This window comes from Salvelinus alpinus, chromosome 7, assembly GCF_045679555.1.
Source record: "Salvelinus alpinus chromosome 7, SLU_Salpinus.1, whole genome shotgun sequence".
NCBI classification, from domain to species: domain Eukaryota; kingdom Metazoa; phylum Chordata; class Actinopteri; order Salmoniformes; family Salmonidae; genus Salvelinus; species Salvelinus alpinus.
Genome location: NC_092092.1, coordinates 12,806,690 through 12,823,181, shown reverse-complemented (window position 1 = coordinate 12,823,181; position 16,492 = coordinate 12,806,690). Strand labels below are relative to the sequence as shown.

General features: G+C 47.1%; 1 protein-coding gene across 4 annotated transcripts in view; it reads right to left on the bottom strand.

The window, feature by feature from the left end:
* Window positions 1-16,492, bottom strand: part of LOC139580477 (slit homolog 1 protein-like) — a 213,467-nt gene that overhangs the window by 27,215 nt on the left and 169,760 nt on the right. For all 4 annotated transcript variants that reach the window (XM_071409214.1, XM_071409212.1, XM_071409213.1 and 1 more), the window contains 7 exons: window positions 15,726-15,870; window positions 15,407-15,481; window positions 14,989-15,132; window positions 14,478-14,621; window positions 10,283-10,449; window positions 6,565-6,697; window positions 3,819-3,887 (listed from right to left, as the gene is read on the bottom strand). In XM_071409214.1, the coding sequence (XP_071265315.1) occupies window positions 3,819-3,887; window positions 6,565-6,697; window positions 10,283-10,449; window positions 14,478-14,621; window positions 14,989-15,132; window positions 15,407-15,481; window positions 15,726-15,870 (877 nt within the window). The remainder of the gene's footprint in view (window positions 1-3,818; window positions 3,888-6,564; window positions 6,698-10,282; window positions 10,450-14,477; window positions 14,622-14,988; window positions 15,133-15,406; window positions 15,482-15,725; window positions 15,871-16,492) is intronic.

The following is a 16,492-nucleotide window of genomic DNA, read 5'->3' as shown; positions in this document are numbered from 1 at the left end:
TTCTGTCCCCTCTACTCAGGAGGAACCTGGTGATTTGACAGGAGTGCCGGAGGAATATCATGATCTACGCACGGTCTTCAGTCGGTCCAGAGCCAACTCTCTTCCTCCTCACCGGTCGTATGATTGTTGTATTGATCTCCTTCCGGGGACCACTCCCCCTCGGGGTAGACTATACTCTCTGTCGGCTCCCGAACGTAAGGCTCTCGAGGATTATCTGTCTGTTTCTCTCGACGCCGGTACCGTGGTGCCTTCTTCCTCTCCCGCCGGAGCGGGGTTTTTCTTTGTTAAGAAGAAGGACGGTACTCTGCGCCCCTGCGTGGATTATCGAGGGCTGAATGACATAACGGTTAAGAATCGTTATCCGCTTCCCCTTATGTCGTCAGCCTTCGAGATTCTGCAGGGAGCCAGGTTCTTTACTAAGTTGGACCTTCGTAACGCTTACCATCTCGTACGCATCAGAGAGGGGGACGAGTGGAAAACGGCGTTTAACACTCCGTTAGGGCATTTTGAATACCGGGTTCTGCCGTTCGGTCTCGCTAATGCTCCAGCTGTCTTTCAGGCATTAGTTAATGATGTACTGAGAGACATGCTGAACATCTTTGTTTTCGTTTACCTTGACGATATCCTGATTTTTTCACCGTCACTCGAGATTCATGTTCAGCACGTTCGACGTGTACTCCAGCGCCTTTTAGAGAATTGTCTCTACGTGAAGGCTGAGAAGTGCGCCTTTCATGTCTCCTCTGTCACATTTCTCGGTTCTGTTATTTCCGCTGAAGGCATTCAGATGGATCCCGCTAAGGTCCAGGCTGTCAGCGATTGGCCCGTTCCAAAGTCACGTGTCGAGTTGCAGCGCTTTCTCGGTTTCGCTAATTTCTATCGGCGTTTCATTCGTAATTTCGGTCAAGTGGCTGCCCCTCTCACAGCTCTGACTTCTGTCAAGACTTGCTTTAAGTGGTCCGGTTCCGCCCAGGGAGCTTTTGATCTCCTCAAGAAGCGTTTTACATCCGCCCCTATCCTTGTTACTCCTGACGTCACTAAACAATTCATTGTCGAGGTTGACGCTTCAGAGGTGGGCGTGGGAGCCATTCTGTCCCAGCGCTTCCAGTCTGACGATAAGGTCCATCCTTGCGCTTACTTTTCTCATCGCCTGTCGCCATCGGAACGCAACTATGATGTGGGTAACCGCGAACTGCTCGCCATCCGCTTAGCCATAGGCGAATGGCGACAGTGGTTGGAGGGGGCGACCGTCCCTTTTGTCGTTTGGACTGACCATAAGAACCTTGAGTACATCCGTTCTGCCAAACGACTTAATGCACGTCAAGCTCGTTGGGCGTTGTTTTTCGCTCGTTTCGAGTTCGTGATTTCCTATCGCCCGGGAAATAAGAACACCAAGCCTGATGCCTTATCCCGTCTCTTTAGTTCTTCTGTGGCTTCTACCGACCCCGAGGGGATTCTCCCTGAAGGGCGTGTTGTCGGGTTGACTGTCTGGGGAATTGAGAGACAGGTAAAGCAAGCACTCACTCACACTGCGTCGCCGCGCGCTTGTCCTAGTAACCTTCTGTTCGTTCCTGTCTCTACTCGTCTGGCTGTTCTTCAGTGGGCTCATTCTGCCAAGTTAGCTGGCCACCCCGGCGTTCGGGGTACGCTTGCTTCTATTCGCCAGCGGTTTTGGTGGCCTACTCAGGAGCGGGACACGCGCCGTTTCGTGGCTGCTTGTTCGGACTGCGCGCAGACTAAGTCAGGTAACTCTCCTCCTGCCGGTCGTCTCAGACCGCTTCCCATTCCTTCTCGACCATGGTCTCACATCGCCTTAGACTTTATTACCGGTCTGCCTTCGTCTGCGGGGAAGACTGTGATTCTTACGGTTATCGATAGGTTCTCTAAGGCGGCACATTTCATTCCCCTCGCTAAGCTTCCTTCCGCTAAGGAGACGGCACAAATCATCATTGAGAATGTGTTCAGAATTCATGGTCTCCCGTTAGACGCCGTTTCAGACAGAGGCCCGCAATTCACGTCACAGTTTTGGAGGGAGTTCTGTCGTTTGATTGGTGCTTCCGTCAGTCTCTCTTCCGGGTTTCATCCCCAGTCTAACGGTCAAGCAGAAAGGGCCAATCAGTCGATTGGTCGCATATTACGCAGCCTTTCGTTTCGAAACCCTGCGTCTTGGGCAGAACAGCTCCCCTGGGCTGAGTACGCTCACAACTCGCTTCCTTCGTCTGCTACCGGGCTATCTCCGTTTCAGAGTAGTCTTGGGTACCAGCCTCCTCTGTTCTCGTCCCAGCTCGCCGAGTCCAGCGTTCCCTCCGCTCAGGCTTTTGTCCAACGTTGTGAGCGCACCTGGAGGAGGGTCAGGTCTGCACTTTGCCGTTACAGGGCGCAGACTGTGAGAGCCGCCAATAAACGTAGGATTAAGAGTCCTAGGTATTGTCGCGGTCAGAGAGTGTGGCTTTCCACTCGTAACCTTCCCCTTACGACAGCTTCTCGCAAGTTGACTCCGCGGTTCATTGGTCCGTTCCGTGTCTCTCAGGTCGTCAATCCTGTCGCTGTGCGACTGCTTCTTCCGCGACATCTTCGTCGCGTCCACCCTGTCTTCCATGTCTCTTGTGTCAAGCCTTTTCTTCGCGCCCCCGTTCGTCTTCCCTCCCCCCCCCCCGTCCTTGTCGAGGGCGCACCTATTTACAAGGTACGGAAGATCATGGACATGCGTTCTCGGGGACGTGGTCACCAGTACTTAGTGGATTGGGAGGGTTACGGTCCTGAGGAGAGGAGTTGGGTTCCATCTCGGGACGTGCTGGACCGTTCGTTGATTGATGATTTCCTTCGTTGCCGCCAGGGTTCCTCCTCGAGTGCGCCAGGAGGCGCTCGGTGAGTGGGGGGGTACTGTCATGTTTTGTCTTTGATCATCATGTCTTGTCCCTGTGCTTCCCTCTGCTGGTCTTATTAGGTTCTTTCCCTCTTTCTATCCCTCTCTCTCCTCCTCCCTCTCTCCCTCTCCCGCTCTCTCTCTCTATCGTTCCGTTCCTGCTCCCAGCTGTTTCTCATTCTCCTAACGACCTCATTTACTCTTTCACACCTGTCCCCTATTTTGCCCTCTGATTAGAGTCCCTATTTCTCCCTCTGTTTTCCGCTTCTGTCCTTGTCGGATTCTTGTTTGATGTTTGCTGTTCTGTGTCCTTGTTCCGCCCTGTCGTGTTTTTGCCTTCTTCAGAGGCTGCGTGTGAGCAGGTGTCTATGTCAGCTACGGCCTGTGCCTTCCTGAAGCGACCTGCAGTCTGTGGTCGCGTCTCCAGTCGTTCCTCTCTACTGACGAGAGGATTTCAGTTTCCTGTTTTGGATTAACCTTTGATAATATCCAGGAGAATCATTGTTTGTTTAAGACTGGAATAAAGACTCTGTTTCTATTACGTCGCTTTTGGGTCCTCATTCACCAGCATAACATGAATTGAAAATAAAAAGCTTGTTTTATGTCCTCCGGATTGGAGAAGAAAGATGACAAGTTCAACAGTGTACCTGTTAGTTAGCCACTGTTCTCGTACAGTATCCAGCCCAGCTGACGCAATTATAATGCCCAGAATGTCTACCCCTTTCTTTCTCTGGCCTCCATTGAATTAGTCACCCTAATTCTGGCAATCCTACAAGGGTAAACACTTTTGAAGTGATTACGATACAGACATGAGGGGTGGACCACTGTTTTTTTAGAGTAACATGTAACATATTATTTTACCCATCGGTCAAAAGATGTGTTTTTGATTGGACACTGTACACACTGCCAAATAACACCAGGTAAACATCACGGTTGGCCAGGTAGACACACTCACACTAACTGGAGGTATTTAAAGGTAGAAAGCTCATTTGGCACCATGCCGAACTGGTTCCCATCTAGATACCTGTGGAGAGACAGACAGATATTCAGAGTTTAATACTTGTGTGAAATGACAGCATTCAGAGCCCAGGTCTTTATAAAGCCACACAGAGAGAAAGGCCAGACCACTAACCCTAACAACCCCCTGTCAGATAGTAGCACTGTCCCACCACTCCCCCCCCACCCCTCTCTATCTATCTCCCCCCACCCCTCTCTATCTATCTCCCCTTCACCCCTCTCTATCTCCCCCCCACCACTCTCTATCTATCTATCTCCCCCCACCCCTCTCTATCTCCCTCCCCTTCACCCCTCTCTATCTCCCCCCCACCCCTCTCTATCTCCCCCCACCCCTCTCTATCTATCTCCCCCCACCCCTCTCTATCTATCTATCTCCCCCCACCCCTCTCTATCTATCTATCTCCCCCCACCCCTCTCTATCTATCTCCCTCCCCCCACCCCTCTCTATCTCCCCCCCCACCCCTCTCTATCTATCTCCCCCCAAGCCTCTCTATCTATCTCCCCCCACCCCTCTCTATCTCCCTCCCCCCACCCCTCTCTATCCCTCTCTATCCCCCCCCCTCACCCCTCTCTATCTATCACCCCTTCCCCCCCCCTCTCTATCTATCTCCCCCCCACCCCTCTCTATCTATCTATCTCCCCCCACCCCTCTCTATTTCCCCCCCCACCCCTCTCTATCTATCTCCCCCCACCCCTCTCTATCTCCCTCCCCCCCACCCCTCTCTATATATCTATCTCCCCCCACCCCTCTATATCTCCCCCCCACCCCTCTCTATCTATCTATCTCCCCCCACCCCTCTCTATCTCCCCCCACGCCTCTATCTATCTTCCCCCACCCCTCTCTATCTCCCTCCCTCCCACCCCTCTCTATCCCCCCCCCCCACCCCTCTCTATCTATCCCCCCCACCCCTCTCTATCTCCCTCCCCCCCACCCCTCTCTATCTATCTCCCCCCACGCCTCTCTATCTCCCCCCACCCCTCTCTATCCCTCCCCCCCACCCCTCTCTATCTATCTCCACCCCTCTCTATCTATCTCCCTCCCCCCACCCCTCTCTATCCCCCCCCACCCCTCTCTATCCCTCCCCCTCCACCCCTCTCCACCCCTCTCTATCTATCTCCCCTTCACCCCTCTCTATCCCCCCCCCACCCCTCTCTATCTATCTATCTCCCCCCACCCCTCTCTATCTCCCTCCCCTTCACCCCTCTATATCTCCCTCCCCTTCACCCCTCTCTATCTCCCCCCCACCCCTCTCTATCTCCCCCCACCCCTCTCTATCTATCCCCCCCCACCCCTCTCTATCTATCTATCTCCCCCCACCCCTCTCTATCTCCCTCCCCCCACCCCTCTCTCTCTATCTATCTATCTCCCCCCACCCCTCTCTATCTCCCTCCCCCCACCCCTCTCTATCTATCTCCCCCCACGCCTCTCTATCTATCTCCCCCCACCCCTCTCTATCTCAATCCCCCCACCCCTCTCTATCCCTCCCCCTCACCCCTCTCTATCCTTCCCCCTCACCCCTCTCTATCTATCACCCCTTCCCTTCCCCCCCCCACCCCTCTCTATCTATCTCCCCCCCACCCCTCTCTATCTATCTATCTCCCCCCACCCCTCTCTATTTCCCCCCCCACCCCTCTCTATCTATCTCCCCCCACCCCTCTCTATCTATCTATCTCCCCCCACCCCTCTCTATCTCCCCCCCCACCCCTCTCTATCTATCTATCTCCCCCACGCCTCTATCTATCTTCCCCCACCCCTCTCTATCTCCCTCCCTCCCACCCCTCTCTATCTCCCCCCCCCACCCCTCTCTATCTATCCCCCCCACCCCTCTCTATCTATCCCCCCCACCCCTCTCTATCTCCCTCCCCCCCACCCCTCTCTATCTATCTCCCCCCACGCCTCTCTATCTCCCCCCCACCCCTCTCTATCCCTCCCCCCCACCCCTCTCTATCTATCTCCACCCCTCTCTATCTATCTCCCTCCCCCCACCCCTCTCTATCCCTCCCCCCCACCCCTCTCTATCCCTCCCCCTCCACCCCTCTCCACCCCTCTCTATCTATCACCCCTTCCCTCCCTCCCCCACCCCTCTCTATCTATCACCCCCTTCCCCCCCCCACCCCTCTCTATCTATCTCCCCCTTCCCTCCCCTCTCTCCCCCCACTCCTCTCTATCTATCTCCCCCTTCCCTCCCCCCACCCCTCTCTATCTATCTCCCCCTCCCCTCCCCTCCCCTCTCTCCCCCCACCCCTCTCTTTCTATCTCCCCCTTCTCTCCCCTACCTCCCCCCAACCCTCTCTATCTATCTCCAGACCTATCCCAACAAAACCTGCTCATTAAAATGTCCTCTTCCTGCTGCGGATCTCTCTCTCTCTCTCGCTCACACACACATACACAGTCCTTGGCCATCGTAGTTGGAGTGACATCAGTATTAGGCCTGGAGGCCTCTGGGAGTAGAGAGGAATGTCTGAGAGAAGAACTATAACGTTTATTTATTCTCTCTCTCTCTCTCTCTCTCTCTCTCTCTCTCTCTCTCTCTCTCTCTCTCTCTCTCTCTCTCTCTCTCTCTCCATCTTTCTTCTGTCTTGACTCCATTGCTACAATCTGCTCATGTCCATAAAATTCCATCTGATTGTATCATAAAACATTCTTGTTATTGAAATATTTGATGTACTGAGGAGGAACTCACAATTCAGTGACGTTTCTGGGGATGCCTTTGGGCAGCGCACGGAGGTGTTTGTTACTGCAGCGTACCACAGTCTCCAGACATGTACACTCACTGGGACACTGAGGCCTGGGCACACAGCTCATCTCCTCCACTCCTGGAGAGAGGGAGGGAGAAGGCAGGTTTGATTATTCATCTAGCAAGAGAGATTGAATAGAGGAAATGAGGAAAAGAGAGATTAGATTGAGAGAACAGAGAGGTTAGATAGAGAGACCATAAACTTCTTGTGGCTGCGATCCCGTTAACGGGATCGATATGACACAGACAGTGAAAGTACAGGGCGCCAAATTCAAACAACAGAAATCTCATAATTAAAATTCCTCAAACATACAAGTATCTTATACCATTTTAAAGGTAATCTTGTTGTTAATCCCACCACGGTGTCCGATTTCAAAAAGGCTTTACAGCGAAAGCACCACAAACGATTATGTTAGGTCACTGCCAAATCACAGAAAAACACAGCCATTTTCCCAGCCAAAGACAGGAGTCACAAAAAGTATAAATAGAGATAAAATGAATCAGTAACCTTCGATGATCTTCATCAGATGACACTCATAGGACGTCATGTTACACAATACATATATATTTTGTTCGGTAAAGTTCATATTTATATCCAAAAACCTCAGTTTACATTGGCGCTTTATGTTCATTAGTTCCAAAAACATCCAGTGACTTTGCAGAGAGCCACATCAATTTACAGAAATACTCATAATAAACGTTAATCAAAGATACAAGTGTTATCCATGGAATTTTAGATCCACTTCTCCTTAATGCAAACGCTGTTTCAGATTTCAAAAAAGCTTTAGGGAAAAAGCAAACCATGCAATAATCTGAGGTTGGCGCTCAGAGTCCAATCAAGACAAAAAGATATCCCTCATATTGTGCAGTCAACAGAAGTCAGAAATAACATTATAAATATTCACTTACTTTTGATGATCTTCATCAGAATGCCCTCGCAGGAATCCCAGTTCCACAATAAATGTTTGATTTGTTCGATAATGTCCATCATTTATGTCCAAATAGCTACTTTTGTTAGCGCGTTTGGTAAACAAATCAAAACTCACGAAGCGCGTTCACTAGTTGCAGACGAAATGTCAAAAAGTTCCGTTACAGTCCGTAGAAACATGTCAAACGATGTATAGAATCAATCTTTAGGATGTTTTTAACATAAATCTTCAATAATGTTCCAACCGGAGAATTCCTTTGTCTTCAGAAAAAGAAAATGGAACGGGAGCTACCTCTCATGTGAATGCGCATGACCAGCCCGTGGCTGCTGGCAGAACTCTGACTCATTTCCCTCTCATTCAGCCCCCCTTTACAGTAGAAGCCTCAAACAAGTTTATAAAGACGGTTGACATCTAGTGGAAGCCTTAGGAAGTGCAACATGACCAATATCCCACTGAGTTGAAAATCGACCAACCTCAGATTTCCCACTTCCTGGTTGGATTTTTTCTCAGGTTTTTGCCTTCCATATGAGTTCTGTTATACTCACAGACATCATTCAAACAGTTTCAGAAACTTCAGAGTGTTTTCTATCCAAATATACTAATAATATGCATATCTTAGCAACTGGGACTGAGGAGCAGACAGTTTACTCTGGGCACCTTATTCATCCAAGCTACTCAATACTGCCCCGTAGCCATAAGAAGTTAAATGAGAGGTTAGATAGAGAGCAGAGGGGTTATATAGAGAGAACATATTAAATGAGAGGTTAGATAGAGAGAACAGAGGTTAGATAGAGAGGTTAGATAGAGAGCACATATGAAATGAGAGGTTAGATATAGAGCAGAGGGGTTATATAGAGAGAACATATTAAATGAGGGGTTAGATAGAGAGCAGAGGGGTTATATAGAGAGAACATATTAAATGAGAGATCAGATAGAGAGAACATTTTAAATGAGCGGTTAGATAGAGAGAACATTTTAAATGAGAGATAGAGAGAACATATTAAATGAGAGATTAGATAGAGAGAACATATTAAATGAGAGATTAGATAGAGAGAACATATTAAGTGAGAGGTTAGATAGAGAGAACATTGTAAATGAGAGGTTAGATAGAGAGAACATTGTAAATGAGAGATTAGATAGAGAAAACATTTTAAATGAGAGGTTAGATAGAGAGAACATTGTAAATGAGAGATTAGATAGAGAAAACATTTTAAATGAGAGGTTAGATAGAGATGACATATTAAATGAGAGGTTAGATAGAGAGAACATTGTAAATGAGAGGTTAGATAGAGAGAACATTGTAAATGAGAGATTAGATAGAGAAAACATTTTAAATGAGAGGTTAGATAGAGAGAACATTGTAAATGAGAGATTAGATAGAGAAAACATTTTAAATGAGAGGTTAGATAGAGATGACATATTAAATGAGAGGTTAGATAGAGAGAACATTGTAAATGAGAGGTTAGATAGAGAGAACATTGTAAATGAGAGGTTAGATAGAGAGAACATTGTAAATGAGAGATTAGATAGAGAAAACATTTTAAATGAGAGGTTAGATAGAGATGACATATTAAATGAGAGGTTAGATAGAGAGAACATTTTAAATGAGAGATTAGATAGAGAACAGAGAGGTTATATAGAGAGAACATATTAAATGAGAGGTTAGATAGAGAACAGAGAGGTTATATAGAGAGGACATATTAAATGAGAGATTAGATAGAGATGATAGTGTAAAGCTGCAGAGACAAAGTCAGACCTAGTATTCGTTCTCAGTAGGAAGCAGATTCACTGGTCAATACAGCTAACATCTCAATAACACTCAGCCAGCATTGACCGCAGGCATAGGTACGGCTGAGGTTGTGTATGTGTGTGTTTGTGTGTCATAAGAATCGATCAGAGACCTAGGTACTGCTGAGTGTGAAATCGCTTGGTAAACACAATAATAAAATACTTTTACAAAGACTGTCGATACATAAAGTCACGTTCAACCGCCTTTTGACTTTGAAAGAAAGAGGAGTGAGATATTGGGAAGCATGTTTTATCAGTCCAGTACCTGCTGGATAATTTACCTCCCACACAATGAGGGCCATCAATAGATCATTAACTTATCTCCCACACAATGAGGGCCATAAATAGATCACTAACTTACCTCCTCCCACACAATGAGGGCCATCAATAGATCACTAACTTCCCTCCTCCCACACAATGAGGGCCATCAATAGATCACTAACTTACCTCCCACACAATGAGGGCCATCAATAGATCCCTAACTTACCTCCTCCCACACAATGAGGGCCATCAATAGATCACTAACTTACCTCCTCCCACACAATGAGGGCCATCAATAGATCACTAACTTACCTCCCACACAATGAGGGCCATCAATAGATCACTAACTTACCTCCTCCCACACAATGAGGGCCATCAATAGATCACTAACTTACCTCCCACACAATGAGGGCCATCAATAGATCACTAACTTACCTCCCACACAATGAGGGCCATCAATAGATCATTATCTCTATCTTAAAGGGAAAGTGCACCCCTCCCCCCACAAAAAAACCCAGATGCTTTGACAACTCAAAAGGGGTAGATCTCTTTCTGTATATTGTGCTACAATCTGCAGTCTTCAGGCCCAAATGACTTGAAGCAGTTGTATGAGCGAAACTCGTAACTCCCATCAAGGCAGAACTGTGTGTGCTAGAGAGTGTGAGTGTGTTTCGACCCAAACTCACCCTTTTCACAGCGGAAGTCAGGCAGTGCCACGTCCTGTAGTGGGATCTCTTTGAGGAAGGCGGGGCGCTGGCATCGGGGATTGCCCGTGACGATCTTTCTGCTTCTCAGCCAATCACCAAGCCAGGCCAGACGACAGTCACAGTTGAAGGAGTTAGCCAGGAGGTTACTGATGGAAAGAGGGAGTTAGACTTAACAATTACACCAATTAAGCTTTAGCTTTCTGTGTGGTGTGTGTGTGTGTGTGTGTGTGTGTGTGTGTGTGTGTGTGTGTGTGTGTGTGTGTGTGTGTGTGTGTGTGTGTGTGTGTGTGTGTGTGTGTGTGTGTGTGTGTGTGTGTGTGTGTGTGTGTGTGTGTGTGTGTGTGTGTGTGTGTGTGTGTGTGTGTGGGGGTGTGGGGGTGTGTGTGGGGGTGTGTGTGTGTAGGTGTGTTAGAGCCCTGCATCGGGTGAAAAATCAGCTGTCGGGTAGAATGAAAAGATTATTTCAACCCGTAGTTCGGCTCACAGTTCAGAACAATTACATTGCGGGTCGGAAACATTTGCAATACATTTTTTAACAGGAGCTTGATGTGTTGCGAATTCCATTTAGTGAGTGGCGAGGCAGACATACGGATACCAGCCGTGCAGAGACGCTATGCCCATACGGGGCACAGGGGCACGTGCCCCCTCAGATTTGTGCTGATTAATATATTGTATTTAAAAAAAAATATTTGCTGCTGTACTAGCCACCTAGCAATTTTCTGAAGTTGTCTTTAGCTATCCCAGAGAGGTTCCCAATCTCCCAACCTCATAACTAGCTACCAAGAAGCGATTTCAGGCTATCAATCAAGTTATAGTAGCTAGCTTGTCTATCTATCTTAGCTGGCATGCCTGCTGGCAACGTTGGTAGACTTTAGAAAAACAATTAATTACTAAACGTACTGAATAAGACTCACATTCCTTTCAATCTTTTACCCAGAGACGCAGAGAAATGCAGTGCATTCGGAAAGTATTCAGACCCCTTGACATTCAGAGACGTGTCCCGAAGCCACTCCTGCATTGTCTTGGCTGTGTGCTTAGGGTCATTGTCCTGTTGGAAGGTAAATCTTTGCCCCAGTCTGAGATCCTGGGCGCTCTGGAGCAGGTTTTCATCCAGGATCTCTCTGTACTTTGCTCCGTTAATCTTTCCCTTGATCCTGACTAGTCTCCCGGTCCCTGCCGCTGAAAAACATCCCCACAATATGATTCTGCCACCACCATGCTTCACCGTATGGATGGTGCCAGGTTTCCTCCAGACATTATGTTAGGCATTCAGGCCTAAGAGTTTATTCTTGGTTTCATCAGACCAGAGAATATTGTTTCTCGTGGTCTGAGAGTCTTTAGGTGACTTTTGGCAAACTCCAAGGTGGCTGTCTTGTGCCTTTTACTGAGGAGTGGCTTCCGTTTGGCCACGCTACAATAAAACCCTGATTGGTGGAGTGCTGCAGAGATGGTTGTCCTTCTGGAAGGTTCTCCCATCTCCACAGAGGAACTCTGGAGCTCTGTCAGAGTGACCATCTGGTTCTTGGTCACCTCCCTGATCAAGGCCCTTCTCCCCTGATTGCTCAGTTTGGCCGGGCGGCCAGCTCTAGGAAGAGTCTTGGTGGTTCTAAACTTCTTCCATTTAAGAATGATGGAGGCCACTGTGTTCTTGGGGATCTTCAATGCTGCAGACATTTTTTGGTAACCTTCCCCAGATCTGTGCCTCGATACAATCCTGTCTCGGAACTCTACGGACAATTCATTCGACCTCTTGGCCAATCAATTGAATTTACCACAGGTGGACTACAATCAAGTTGTAGAAACTTCTCATGGATAATCAATGGAAACAGGATGCACCTGAGCTGAATTTCGAGTCCCATAGCAAAGTGTCAGAATACATACAGTGGGGAGAACAAGTATTTGATACACTGCCGATTTTGCAGGTTTTCCTACTTACAAAGCATGTAGAGGTCTGTAATTTTTATCATAGGTACACTTCAACTGTGAGAGATGGAATCTAAAACAAAAATCCTGAAAATCACATTGTATGATTTTTAACTAATTAATTTGCATTTTATTGCATGACATAAGTATTTGATACATCAGAAAAGCAGAACTTAATATTTGGTACAGAAACCTTTGTTTGCAATTACAGAGATCATACGTTTCCTGTAGTTCTTGACCAGGTTTGCACACACTGCAGCAGGGATTTTGGCCCACTCCTCCATACAGACCTTCTCCAGATCCTTCAGGTTTCGGGGCTGTCGCTGGGCAATACGGACTTTCAGCTCCCTCCAAAGATTTTCTATTGGGTTCAGATCTGGAGACTGGCTAGGCCACTCCAGGACCTTGAAATGCTTCTTACGGAGCCACTCCTTAGTTGCCCTGGCTGTATGTTTCGGGTCGTTGTCATGCTGGAAGACCCAGCTACGACCCATCTTCAATGCTCTTACTGAGGGAAGGAGGTTGTTGGCCAAGATCTCGCGATACATGGCCCCATCCATCCTCCCCTCAATACGGTGCAGTCGTCCTGTCCCCTTTGCAGAAAAGCATCCCCAAAGAATGATGTTTCCACCTCCATGCTTCACGGTTGGGATGGTGTTCTTGGGGTTGTACTCATCCTTCTTCTTCTTCCAAACACGGCGAGTGGAGTTTAGACCAAAAAGCTCTATTTTTGTCTCATCAGACCACATGACCTTCTCCCATTCCTCCTCTGGATCATCCAGATGGTCATTGGCAAACTTCAGACGGGCCTGGACATGCGCTGGCTTGAGCAGGGGGACCTTGTGTACACTGCAGGATTTTAATCCATGACGGCGTAGTGTGTTACTAATGGTTTTCTTTGAGACTGTGGTCCCAGCTCTCTTCAGGTCATTGACCAGGTCCTGCCGGGTAGTTCTGGGCTGATCCCTCACCTTCCTCATGATCATTGATGCCCCACGAGGTGAGATCTTGCATGGAGCCCCAGACCGAGGGTGATTGACCGTCATCTTGAACTTCTTCCATTTTCTAATAATTGCGCCAACAGTTGTTGCCTTCTCCCCAAGCTGCTTGCCTATTGTCCTGTAGCCCATCCCAGCCTTGTGCAGGTCTACAATTTTATCCCTGATGTCCTTACACAGCTCTCTGGTCTTGGCCATTGTGGAGAGGTTGGAGTCTGTTTGATTGAGTGTGTGGACAGGTGTCTTTTATACAGGTAACGAGTTCAAACAGGTGCAGTTAATACAGGTAATGAGTGGAGAACAGGAGGGCTTCTTAAAGAAAAACTAACAGGTCTGTGAGAGACGGAATTCTTACTGGTTGGTAGGTGATCAAATACTTATGTCATGCAATAAAATGCAAATTAATTAGTTAAAAATCATACAATGTGATTTTCTGGATTTTTGTTTTAGATTCCGTCTCTCACAGTTGAAGTGTACCTATGATAAAAATTACAGACCTCTACATGCTTTGTAAGTAGGAAAACCTGCAAAATCGGCAGTGTATCAAATACTTGTTCTCCCCACTGTAGGTAAATTAGTTATTTCTGTTTTCGCGTTGTGTTTATGGGGTATTGTGTGTAGATTGATGAGGATAAACAATTATTTAATCCATGTTAGAATAAGGCTGTAACGTAACAAAACGTGGACAAATTCAAGGGATCTGAATACTTTCTGAATGCACCTTATTTAGTTTCCAGTCAGGAGGACACAGACAGCTCAAGAGGTATGCTTAGACATGCAGAAAAAATGACATATATTTCACATAGAATGTAATGTAATGATTATGGCTCTAGATTGCATTAAAAAAGGGTTTCAAGTGTTTGAAAAATGGATGGGGAGCCTTAAGTTGGGTAGTCTACTAAATAAATGTATCCTATTTTTGCAGCCTGTTTTCAATTCTGGGAATGGTTTATTTAAGTTTTAATTAGGCCTGAAATATTTGATTATCTTAACACTATTTCATGTAAAGGTATTTTTTTGTTATGTCGGCTACAGGCTTTTATTAGGTAAGAAGGCTAATTAGAAGACTCTTTTTCTCAAAGCAATTTGAGTGACGCATCACATTGTGAAAATAAAAATATATTGTTCTTAATTCATGGCATTCATTTTCTCCAAATGATGAATAGACATGCAATATGACGGGTACGGCTCTGAAAAACAGACCCGTGCAGGACTTTAGTGTGTGTGAGTGCGCACGTGTTTGTGTGTCTTACAGTGTAGACAGTGTCTGCAGGGTATCGAAGGCTCCAGGGGTGATGGTAGTTAGCTGGTTGTCATAGAGAGACAACAGGCGAACGTTGTGCAGGCCGGTGAAGCTGTTGTTATGGATACATCTGATCTTGTTGTTCCTCAACATTCTGGAATAGAGAAAACTGCTTCATTGGCATATATCCCATGTGAATTGACAAGAAGTGTATTGAAATGTTCCTAATATCAAACATTAGGAGAAAGATATAGTGTTGGAAAAGGAGGATTTGGATGATGTATTGTGTGTGTTAATACATGAGTAGTGTCTTTCCACAGCCGCTGTGTGGACTGCCACTATTCTGCCAAGCAAGACTAGTACATTAAGCGTCTGTGCATGAAGGTTCTCATCCATGCATGCATGAGTGTGTGTACCTACTTGTGCTCATGTGTGCGTCTGCGTCTGTTTGCGTCACTGCGTGCGTGTGTGTGTGTGTCTCTGCATATGTGTGTGTGTCTCTGCATGTGTGTGTGACTCACAGCATCCGTAGTCCCTCCAGTCCTTTGAACATTCCGCTGCGGACAGAATCCAGCTGATTGGCTGAAAGATGGAGCTCGTTGACAGACCCCGCCCCCTCGAACGCCCCATCCTCGATCTCCGTGATCTTATTGTTGCTAAGGTTACTGGGAATAAGTAAATAATGGTGATTAAAGAAAGATGAAAAAATACTTTTAGTGAACTTCTTAACTTTTTTTCTGGTAGCAGCAGTGAGACATTAGCCTTGGTACCAGTCTGTTAGCTAACAGCTAACACTACTTTAATTCCATTCTGTTAATTCCATTCCTTGTATTCCACTCCTTGGATTCCACTCCTTGTACTTGTGGCTAAACAGACTGGTACCTAGACTAGCGAGACATTTCTTTGTCTAATTCAATCATAACATAAACCACAACGTACATGTTGTTGAGCTGGGAGAGGGCCTTGAAGACTCCTGTAGCCTCCAGTGTAGTGATCTCATTGTTGTTCAGACGACTAGGAAGAGAGAGAGGAGGAAACAGACCATGGTTAGAATGAAGCTGACGTTAAATAAACATAGCCATGAATCCTGAAGAAGATTCAAACACGTGTGTGTGTGTGTGTGTGTGTGTGTGTGTGTGTGTGTGTGTGTGTGTGTGTGTGTGTGTGTGTGTGTGTGTGTGTGTGTGTGTGTGTGTGTGTGTGTGTGTGTGTGTGTGTGTGTGTGTGTGTGTGTGTGTGTGTGTGTGTGCACTCTTACAGTTCAGTGGTAGAGGCAGGGATGTGTTCTGGTATCTTGTTGATTCGGAGGTTGGAGCAGTCCACCACATTGGACTCACAGCGACATTTAGGAGGACAGACTGGATCACTGTTACACTCACTATTCAGACGGGTGTCCTCGGTGCCTGAAGGCACATAACACACACAAACACACACACACACACACACACACAACCTTTAAAAAAAACTGTACCTGATACACAACAAACACAACACACCGTTTTTAACAAACCTATATGTACCTGAAATGCACAACACACACGCACAACTGGTATAAACACGTCACACACACAACACATAGAGGTGTCTTTACAACGACTTCATAACTACTAAATGACTATTGCCCCGTAGCACTCACTTCTGTCATCATGAAGTGCTTTGAGAGACTAGTCAAGGATCATATCACCTCTACCTTATCTGTCACCCTAGACCCACACTGCCCTATCCCATCTGGACAAGAGGAATGCCTATAATACCTTCCTCCCTTCCCACTCTCCCTCCCTCCCTCCCTCCCTCCCTCCCTCCCTCCCTCCCTCCCTCCCTCCCTCCCTCCCTCCCTCCCTCCCTCCCTCCCTCCCTCCCTCCCTCCCTTCCCAAATATTTCTCTCCTCATCGTCTTTCCTTTATCTCAATAGACTAACATAGCTTCCTCTCCTCATCTCCTTTCCTTCATCTCAATAGACTAACATAGCTTCCTCTCCTCATCTCCTTTCCTTCATATCAATAGACTAACATAGCTTCCTCTCC